This window comes from Echinops telfairi, unplaced genomic scaffold (genome assembly GCF_000313985.2).
Source record: "Echinops telfairi isolate 266 unplaced genomic scaffold, ASM31398v2 ScPeMD7_23;HRSCAF=83, whole genome shotgun sequence".
Classification (NCBI taxonomy): domain Eukaryota; kingdom Metazoa; phylum Chordata; class Mammalia; order Afrosoricida; family Tenrecidae; genus Echinops; species Echinops telfairi.
In genome coordinates, this window is record NW_022103920.1 from 60,774,154 (window position 1) to 60,785,066 (window position 10,913).

At 48.6% G+C, this 10,913-nt stretch overlaps 2 protein-coding genes across 12 annotated transcripts in view; one reads left to right on the forward strand and one right to left on the reverse strand.

The window, feature by feature from the left end:
• Positions 1-442, reverse strand: part of SGCE (sarcoglycan epsilon) — an 86,259-nt gene extending 85,817 nt beyond the window's left edge. For all 10 annotated transcript variants that reach the window (XM_045288684.1, XM_045288681.1, XM_045288680.1 and 7 more), the window contains exon 1: positions 282-442. In XM_045288684.1, the coding sequence (XP_045144619.1) occupies positions 282-390 (109 nt within the window). In that variant the 5' untranslated portion in view covers positions 391-442. The remainder of the gene's footprint in view (positions 1-281) is intronic.
• Positions 443-659: 217 nt separating this feature from the next.
• Positions 660-9,451, forward strand: PEG10 (paternally expressed 10). Of its 2 annotated transcripts, none has more exons than NM_001291194.1 (2): positions 660-889; positions 6,094-9,451. In NM_001291194.1, exons 1-2 carry the CDS (start codon positions 885-887, stop codon positions 7,391-7,393), a joined length of 1,305 nt encoding a protein of 434 aa, NP_001278123.1. In that variant the 5' UTR covers positions 660-884; the 3' UTR covers positions 7,394-9,451.
• Positions 9,452-10,913: the final 1,462 nt, after the last annotated feature.

Genomic DNA, 10,913 nt, shown 5'->3' on the forward strand with positions numbered 1-10,913 from the left:
GGGGGGGGGGCTGTTGGGAATGGGACGTGAAGGTGGAATTTCATCGTGTCCTGGGCGGGAGCGGCACGGGGGAAAAATGAAAGGCCTGGGGTCAAGCCTGAAGACGGGCTCACAGGGCCACGGAAGTGGGGTGCTAATGTCTGGTCAAGCGGTACACAGGGATCCGGGCAGCAAGAGGGGCTAGCGCCCCGAGGCGCGCCCAAGCACCCAGAACCTGAGTGGGGGAGGGGAGGCGTCGGCCTGTTGGCCTCAGGACCTCCTGTCGCGCGCGGGCCACTAACCTGTGAGCAAGAAGGTGCCAGTGGTCGCAGGGCTCATCCTGCGTGTCCCCCGACCCTGTCCTGTCCAAGCACAAGGGTCTCCCAGCTCCCACCACCGGGGCAATTGCATTCTTGGCCTGGCTAGGCCGGCTGTCCTCGATTCTTCCCTCCCCTCCCTTTCTTCTTCCCTTCCAGCCTGGCCGGTTCAGCATCAGCACCCTGCACCCCCTCCCTGATCCCATACTCCCCCTAGCGGCGGGCCGCGGCAGCGTGGCCGCCTCCCCTCCCCCACTCCCCACCCCCTCACCCCTTCCGCCCCCCGGCCCGCGGGGCACGCTGGGATTTGGCGCCCCCCACCGCTCTCCAGCCTATATAAGGCACCTTGCCGGCGCTCCCGGTACACGCGCTTCAACTTCGGTTGGTGTGTGTCGAAGAAACCTGGAGAAACCTGACTGCGACCTCGAGAGAACGGCGGCGAGAGTCCACCGAGCCTCGCGGAAGGTCCGCTGAGCGGGCTCGCATCCGGAGCCACTCCGGATTGCGGAGCACCCAGCGGAGCCGCGCTTGGCTCTGGTGTGGGACGCCACCTTCCCGGCTTCGCAGAGGGGTCCTCGTGTGGTGAGTATGCGGTGAGGACGTTTTTTATTTTTACGATCACATTCATTCCCCGTTCGTATCGGGAGCTGCGGGAGATGAAGTAGCGCCCCTGGACGTCTCCACGCGAACCTGGTCCACGCCTTCATGGCGGTAACCCAAAGTAGACTGGAAAACCCAGCCTGCGGGGCTTTGGGTCGGCCGTCTCAAGTCTGAATACGGGCTGTAGACAAATATGAGCTGTGGACGGACATGAGCTACAGACAACTATGAGCTACAGACCGGTTTGCTCTTCAAATACGCTGCAGACGAATAGGCGCATCTGTGCGCTCTAACTTGATAAGCGTTTCCAATGCGCTACAAACCACTGGATGCTTAAAATGCGCTACAAACCAGTGGGTGCTACCAGTGCGCTGCTAACTTGGCGCTTGGTGCCTCCAAAGCGCTACAAGCCGCTTGGCGCCTCCAAAGCGCTACAAGCCGCTTGGCGCCTCCAATGCGCTACAAGCCGCTTGGCGCCTCCAGTGCGCTACAAGCCGCTTGGCGCCTCCAGTGCGCTAGAAACCAGTGCGCATTTGGTGTGTTGCACACTGAGGCTCCACTAGTGTGCCATAAACTATTAAAAGCTGCAGAAAGATAACTGATTAGCTACAAAAGCGCTTCACTTGCGCTGCAAACCAACATGAACTGCAGCGATGGATGAGCTGCAGACTGAAAACTGATGCGCTTTAAATGCGCTACAAAATCTTTACTGCAGATTAGCGCTGCAAAAATGTTAGCGCTTCATTGCGCTACAAACCTCGTGAACCGCAGAGGTACATGAGCTGCGGAACAATTTGCACCTAAAATGTTACAAAGGGATAAACAGCTGCAGAGGTACATAAACTGCAGACTGATATGCGTGATTAACCAGTTGAAGAGAGACTTGAGCAGCACAGTGAGATTACTCGTTTTAGGGACCCCACCCTTTGTCTCTAACAAATCTTTTGGAATGGCTCCCACTACATATTTTTGCTGGACAATTTTCTGCATGATGCTGATATACAAAATGGAGGCGGGGTGGAAAACACTGCTTAACATTCTGCCAAACCATTCCTGCTTATAGCAGTGGAATGGAGGGGTTGGGACTTGAGTGGAAACGGGAACGTGCTCGCCCGCCTCGCTGAGCTTGACTCAAGTGGCAGAATAGTTGTAGTGCTGGCTGTTAGTGTGGATTGGCGTTCAGCAACAGTTTGTGGAAACTGTTTGCTGAATATTGGGGGGTGGAATTGGACGTGGGAGTGATTGCTCTACAGAGAGAAATGAATCTGGCTATGGGAGCCTGGTGGGAGGGGTTTGCAGCGGCGGGTGGGGGGAACCCTGGGAGTGATAGCAGATACTCTGCAGCCCAGAGCAGCCAGTCTCAGACCAGCCCCGCCCACCCTAGCGTGCCTCAATGCAGCATCTGCTCAGAGCGCGCCTTCCTCGCAGCCCCCTCCCTACCCTTCCCAGAGCGCGCCTTCCCAGAGCGCGCCTCCTGCCCAGCGCCTTCTCAAAGCGCCTGCCTAAGTCCTGCCTCCTAATACTCCCCTCCCCATCTCTGGCTATTTGGAGCCTGCCTCCCCAGACCCCACCCCAAAGCCCACCTCCTTTGCCAAGACCACCCCACCTCTCCAAAGCTTGGCCCCTCCCTGGGCTTGCCTCCTATGAAATAGTGGGCTAGCCCCGCCTCTCAGTTGCCTGGCCCCTCCCTGGGCCTGCCTCCTATGAAATAGTTGGCCCCGCCCCATCTCTCAGTTGCCTGCCTCCTCTCTGGGCCCGCCTTCTATGAACTGGTCTTCAGCCCCGCCTCTCCGTTGCTTGGGCCCGCCTACTATGAGCTGGTTGGTCCAGACCCCCACTCCATTGCCTGGCCCCTCCCTGAGGCTGCTGTCTCTGAGGTGGCTCGCTTCCCTGCCTTTGCAGAACCTGATTGCGCATGCGCACATGGGAAGCCCCTGCCCCCCCCTCCCTCCTGTGCGCATGCGCATCCCCCTTGCCTGAGACTGGCTGCACAGCCCCCGCCCTCCTGCAGTTTCTCTGTTGTGCTTCTTTAGCTTTTTGTCCACTAGTGTCTAATGAGTATATGAATAATAATCATTAACAATAATAATTACCCGACACTTATAAATTTATTTTATAAGCGTTTTTCATTATCTTAAATGACATAATCCCACAATTTAAATTTATGAAGGGGCGCTACTTATAAATTTATTTTATAAGTGTTTTTCATTATCTTAAATAACAATCCCACAATTTAAATTTATGAAGGGGCGCTTCAAAGCTAACGTTGCTGACCCTCAAGGCGATCTAACTCAATGTTTTCACTGCCCCCAAGTAAAAAAAATTGTAAAATAATTTACTTTTAACATGTTTGGTTTTTTTTTTCCTGAGACACTAGTGGACATTTAGGAGTGTGAGATGTCATTAATGGAATTGGATGCTTTGGTGCATACCAAATAAGGAACAACTTGAACTGTCTTGTATAGGAGTTTTATTAAGTGTACATTGATGTTGCTGACTTTCGGCTTTGATGAGGCATTGTCTATGAAGGATTAGCCCTGGTGAAGCCCTGGCCTGCTAACTGAAAGGTCACCTGTATCTCCAAGTTAATTTGCTTTGTCTAATAAAAGAGAAAGCTAATTACTTAAATTTCAGGCAAGTGTACTATAGAATGGTACATACTATGACTTAAATTTTATGTAATGTAAAATAGTGGTTACATTACAAAATATGGTAGGTGTTTTCACTGGCATAATTAAAGCCCACCTGTATAATGAAATTAATCATTTACTACCAGTCACATGCACTTAAAAATTGTTTCTAACTGAATGGAAAACTTTAAAACTGGCTTCATAAATTACAAACCATGAACCAGCCCCTTTATAAAGGGGGAGATTGGGGGCCTTGGTTTCCCCACATCTCTAGTCACCCTAAACAGGCACACGAGGTGCTTACCATAATCACAGCTTTCAGTAAATGTCCAGCTCTCCTCATCCCCCTTGCTCTCCTGAGCTCCTCCTCTATGGAAATTATTTATTTGCACTTTAAAGTGATACAAAACAATGGCATGAGAATGCATGTGTTAATAGAATTTGCATTTCACAATAGTATACATAATACTCAAGTGTGGACAGTGTGAAAATGTAAAACAATTAATGTAAATAACAATAAAGTGTTATTTCCTAATGTGATGTTGCTTAAGTGGTAGCAGTTTTGGTCTACCATTGTGTTTTTGATGTGTTTGGGGAAGTTTGGAGAACTTTTTGTGAGGAAGCATAGATTAAATAATCATTAATGCATAAGCTAAAACTGAAATTTTTATCTTCTATAAAGATGGTGTCTATCCCAGGTCGATTGGTTTTATGCTGTGCATCCTTGGAGTTTTCATGAATGGAACCTCTTGACCCCCACCTCCCCAATCCAGCCACTGCTCCTTATTCCATATCACCTGTCCCAGTTTGATTTAAACTTTTTAAAACTTTTAATGGTTCAACTGTTCTGGGCAGTCTCTTTTGAAATGTAAGAGTCCCACCCCGAAATTACAAACTCGCAGGTGGGGGCCATGGTACCCAATATTGATAAGGGATAGTGGTTTAAAACTGGTGACCTTCTGAGCTATGAGTTTGTTTCTAACACTGTATTTAAAAATTTATTAAAAGAATTAAAGGTCTTGAGGCGGGACATGCATCTCTAAAGCACATAGGTGCTGCCCCCTCCCTATTATCTTAAACTAAAGTTCTCATTTTTAAATTATTTTTCCCATATATCAAAGGCATTTGACTTTTCAACCCTTATTGACCTTTGGTTTCCCTAAACAATATAGTGAATGTTGATTGCTCAATATATTGTTACTTCTAATCTGTCATTAATTTTTACAGATGTTAAAACCATCAGGTCTGGTCCTGATTAGAGCCAGCCCCACTCACCCCTAACTCACCCACTATCTGTTGGCTGTGATTTACATGTATGTTGACCTTCTTGACCTGGGACAGTCTGCCTCTGGTCATACTGTAAATGCCATTTAGGAAGTCTTGATTTGAATATACTGAAATGTCTTATTAAAGTGACACTTTAATTAATTGGCCTGTGCTTATTAGTTATTTTTAATGGGCCTAAAAATTTAATTAAACAAAAGTTGCATTGTTTATGAAATGGTATTGCATGTTTACCATCACGGTAGTTTTTTAGATTTGGAAATGTAACTAAATGTCACAGTAATCTGTGTGTTAGTTATGTTCTAATTTTTTCTAAGTTGGATATTCTAATTTGAATGCTAATTATTTGCTGTCTTTGTAGTCTTAAGTTATTCAACTAATTCAGCGAAAGGGGTGTTAAGAAAGAGGAGGAGGGTGCTTCTCTTTAGGGATGGTATAATGATTGCAAACGTGAAGTTTAATTACTCCCTCTCCTCCCCCACCCCCCTTTTTTAGGTTTGGTTGTGATATTGAGCCATTTTCACTTAACTTCATCTAACTTTTCTAGATAACACTTGTTTGCATTGTTTTGTTTTGTCGTTGCGTAATTTAGGAGCCCAGGATAGCCAATTGGTCCAGTGTCATACATTATGCTGTAAAACAAGTTTTAACTTTTGGGCACTCTCCTAAAGTTTTCAAACTTTAAGATGCTCATTAAAATGTCATTAGAAATTTAAAGTAATGTCTTGAAATAATAGTTCAGCTGTTCTGAACCTAGTGCAGTTGTGGTGATTATTGATTTGTTTTGATAATTCTGCAGAGGTTGGCCGGCCAAGGTTATGGCAGATGAACTTCTGTAGGTCTGATGAGTATAGGTATTGTGATTCTTAATACCCACCCTCCTTTTTGTTGTTGCCTAGTGGTTGGAATGTTAGCAGTTATTCACCTGAGTTCTCTAAATAACAGTTTATTGGTATTTGTGGGAGGGGTCATCCTTGAAAGTTTTTCATTTCTCTTCAGTGCAAAAGTTTGGGGTGTGCCTCAGCACTCTTAGGGGAAAGCAAGAGAGTGTGGTATCAATGCAGTTAGGTTTGTTGAGCCGTATGAACATGTGACTTTTAAGGACAGAGTGGAGTTTGGATATTCAAACTTTTTATTATTTGTTCTAGTTAATTTCCTATTTTTCTGGCTGGTTAAAAATAATTAACAAGCAATTAGTAGAGAAAGATATTTTAAAAAGCTAATCTTTGTATTTTACTGCTTTGCAGGGGCATTTTAAGTGTATATTTTATCTTCATTTACAGGAATAAGCGGCTTTTGAAAACAAAAAGAAGAAAGGGTGGAAGAAGTGGCCAGGATCCAGGCCCCCAACCCCCCAGCAGTGAAGCTACACCTGGGAGGTCTCCTCCCACCCCAACCCTCAACCTGGGGCCCGACTGCCCACCTCCTCCTCCTCCTCCTCCTCCCAACCACCCCTCCTCCTCCTGCTGCAAACACAAGGACAAGTGCAAGGCCAGCGGGTCAGTGCGGAAGAGGGAAGAGCTCACCGAGGAAATCAACAATTTGAGAGAAAAAGTCATGAAGCAATCCGAGGAGAACAACAACCTGCAGGACCAGGTCCAGAAGCTCACCGAGGAGAACAGCTCCCTGCGCGAGCAGGTGGAGCCCGAGCCTGAGGCGGCCGGGGCGATGGCTGGCGCGGCGGCTGCTGCGCCGACCCCTGCGCAGACCCCTGCGCTGACCGCTGTGCCTGCTCCTGCACGTGCTCCTGCGGTGGAAGAGGAGGAAGACATCGAGATGTGCGGGGCTGCGGCGGCTGCCGCCCCCCCACCTCCTCCCCCCGAGGAAGAGTGCCCCGATGACCTACCCGAGAAATTTGACGGCAACCCTGACATGTTGGCTCCTTTCATGGCCCAGTGCCAGATCTTCATGGAGAGAAGCACCAGAGATTTCTCCCTGGACCGCGTCCGCGTCTGCTTCGTGACCAGCATGATGACCGGCCGGGCGGCGCGCTGGGCCTCCGCCAAGCTGGAGCAGGCCAACTACCTGATGCACAACTACCCCGCCTTCATGATCGAGATGAAGCACGTCTTTGAAGACCCGCAGAGGCGAGAGGCCGCCAAGCGCAAGATCCGACGCCTGCGCCAGGGGATGGGGTCCGTCATCGACTATTCCAACGCTTTCCAGATGATTGCGCAGGACCTGGATTGGAACGAGCCAGCGCTGATTGACCAGTACCACGAGGGCCTCAGCGACCACATTCAAGAGGAGCTCGCCCACGTGGAGGTTGCCAAGTCCCTGTCAGGACTGATCAGCCAGTGCATTCACATCGAGAGAAGGCTGGTCAGGGCGGCCGCCGCCGCTGCCCGCAAGCCACGCTCCCCGCCGCGAGCGCTGACGGTGCACCACCATTCCGGCCACCACCAGGTGGATCCCACCGAGCCTGTAGGGGGCGCCCGCATGCGCCTGACCCAGGAAGAGAAAGAGCGGCGCCGAAAGCTGAACCTCTGCCTCTACTGTGGCACCGCCGGTCACTACGCCGACAGTTGTCCTGCCAAGGCCTCCAAGGCCTCGCCGGCGGGAAACTCCCAGGCCCCGCTGTAGAGGGACCGTCAGCGGCCGGGCCAGAAAGAATGAGGTCCCCAAGAGATGAAATTTCAACCCCACACTTGCAAGTGATGCTCCAGATCCATCTTCCGGGCCGACACACCCTGTTCGTCCGAGCCATGATCGATTCTGGTGCTTCTGGCAACTTCATTGATCACGAGTACGTTGCTCAAAATGGAATTCCTCTGAGAGTCAAGGATTGGCCAATCCTTGTAGAAGCGATTGATGGACGCCCCATAGCCTCGGGTCCCGTAGTCCATGAAACCCACGACCTGATCGTTGACCTGGGAGATCACCGGGAGGTGCTGTCATTTGATGTGACGCAGTCGCCATTCTTCCCTGTCGTCCTGGGAGTTCGCTGGCTGAGTACACACGACCCTCACATTACGTGGAGCACCCACTCGATCGTCTTTGGTTCTGAATATTGCCGATACCACTGCCGGATGTATGCCCCACTCCCACCGTCGCCCCCACCGGTACCACACCACTCAATTTACTACCCGGTGGAGGGATACAGAGTTTACCCAGCAGTGAGATATTATTTTGTCCAGAATGTATACACTCCAGTTGATGAGAATGTTTACCCAGACAACCACGTGGCCGACGGCAGTGTCGACATGATACCTGGAGCACACAGCATTCCAAGTGGGCATATTTACTCACTGTCTGAACCTGAGATGGCTGCTCTTCGAGATTTTGTGGCAAGAAATGTGAAAGATGGGCTGATTACTCCAACCATCGCACCAAATGGAGCCCAAGTTCTCCAAGTGAAGAGAGGATGGAAGCTGCAAGTTTCTTATGACTGCCGAGCTCCTAACAATTTCACTATCCAGAACCAGTATCCTCGACTGTCTGTCCCAAATTTAGATGACCAAGCTCACCTGGCATCATATGTTGAATGTGTCCCACAGGTACCCGCATACCACCCATACCACGCCTATGCGGCCTACCCGACCTACCCAGTAGGGTTCGCTTGGTATCCAGTGGGAAGAGATGGGCATGGGCGATCACTCTATGTCCCTGTTATGATCACTTGGAATCCGCATTGGTATCGCCAGCCTCCGGTACCTCAGTATCCGCCGCCTCCGCCGCCCCCCCCTCCGCCGCCACCGCCTCCGCCACCATCTTACAATGCTATGTAAATAAATAAATACTTGTCATGTCCTTCAGGAGCTCCTCCCTCAAAATTGACTCCTGTTCAGCTTCTCAAATCACTAATTGTGTGCAAACATGGACTACTGTACCTTTAGGCCAGACGTAAGCAACACCCACTCTGAAATGGCTGCTGCAAAAGGTCCAGTCCACTGAGGCTAGCACACACCCTAAAGCACCAAAAGACCTTCACCGGTTTCTGCGAGTGACAGAACATTTACCAACAACTCTCAGTTTTCCACCTTGACTGCCAAGCTCACTAAAATACTTCCGAAAAGTTTACTTTCCAGGGAATCCTGGAAGCCAGCCTGGGATTTTACTTGCTAAAACCTCATTGTCACCATCTGAATTGCAGGCAACCAGATTCCCTGCTGATTATTTACAGAGAAGCTGATGCAAACATAGGAGATGCTGTTTTCTTTATGGAGGGGGAGGAAAAGAGGAGGAGGGACATGACTTTTCTTGCAGGTTGGGGCCTCTCCATACACTTAAGGAGGACCAACGCCTTATTGAGGAAGCCACAATTATTGGTGCAGTATGAAACGGCTTCTGTGATCTTCTTGCTGCACCCTTACTTAGAAACTTCACCATCTTCAAACTCCGCTTTCATGGTTCCGTTAATTCTCAAGGAGCAGCAATTGGACCAGTTCTCCCAGGAGCAGGCAAAACCCTGCAACAGTACGTAACACCTCAGGCCTGAGAAGGAAGTGCCCTCTCAGACGGGACTCTTGCATGATAAGAGTATGCCTTTACACCCTGGTGCAAATCCCAAGTACCCGAGTACTGTGGCTTCATCACCACGCCTTGCCATCATCATGCCAGTCATGGCACCCACAAGACATTAGACTTGGTAGCTTCAGATGTGTTAGATGTGTGTGAAATATTGTGACCACCTTTCCATCATTGTTAATTGGCTGACAAAGCTACCACCTGAAGGTCTTGGAAGCATCTACCCACATCTCAGCCCTCAAATACACCTGGTCATCAGCCCCTCACTCGGCTGCAGCACCTAAACCCACACGCCTATGCCTGAGAAAGATCTCTGAAGAAGAGGAAATTTGGGCCACTGGACAATGAAGGCTATGGACTTCTTGGTGAATTTCAAATCCAGCTGGATGACCACTATCAAGGAATCAGTTTATGTAATGAGGCCCCCACAAGGGGGTGGGGCCAACATTGAGCTGCCAGTGGATGAAAGGCCTCTGAAAACAAAGCAACCAACAACACAATGTTGTCTTCAAAGCCAGAGATACCCTCTGGTGTCTTCTGGATGCTTTGTGCTAACCTGGGACTGCCTGACTTCCTTTAGCCTGGTCTCTTGCTCCTACCTGGAATTGTGTGTCTAACCTCTCTTTATGTTTACTCCTTTACTGCTGCCCTGGACCCTGCTGCAGGATTTGTGTCAACTTTCCTGCCTTGCTACCTGAGACTCCATTTTGCGACCACGCACGGAGAAGAAAGAAGCAGGCTTCAAGGAGCAAGCGTTTCAACACACACACACACACACACACACACACACACAATCTCCAATTGCCAAAACACAATTTACGCAGTAGAAAACCACCTGGTGTATATTTCAAATTCCTAACATGAAAAGGAGTCTAATGGTGAAGTTTCCTTTTCCATCAACATCATCTTTCACGTTTTCCTTATTACCCACCCTTATTCTGCATGTTGAAATACTTAAAATCTTTATCTGTAGGTCAGTAGAATCCTTTCACAGTGTTTTAAAATTGTGATTGTGCTTTTAAATGTTTATTTTAGTTCAAGTACTTTTGAGTTTTAGTGACAATGATGAGTAACGTAGTATAGGATATTTCTTTACTGTGAAGTTCTTACAACACTGTGAAGGAGAGGCTCCGAGCACTCTGGAGTATTTACATATTCATCCTGTTCATCTTCAGTCTTAAATTTCAACAGTGAATGATTTCAGTTTTATTGATTGGACTTCCCAAAATCAGACAAAAGAACACATCCATTTCAAAGAAGATACTCAAAATTGGCTAATTATCTGGTCCAAAACTGTCTTTTTTCTTTCTTTCTTTCTTTGTTTTTATTTTTGAACACTTGTCAGTTACTCGTGTGTTTAGTTGTATTTACTTTGACTATGGTGCATTTGTGCTTCTGGACTATTTTGAAGCGACACTTCAGTTTACCTCAGATACCAATCCATCCTCCATACGTTTGAAATCAAGTTGTTTTATGTGACATTTTTAGTTGTTGATTGATCTTCAAGCTGCAGAGAGCCCAGAAATGGGCCTTTGGCTGCAGCCCTGGCATATGCACATGGACATTTGCCACCAATGCAAGCAAAATTCTGGAGATGTTGCCATCGACAGAAGCGGTCAGGGAGAGTGTGCTGGTG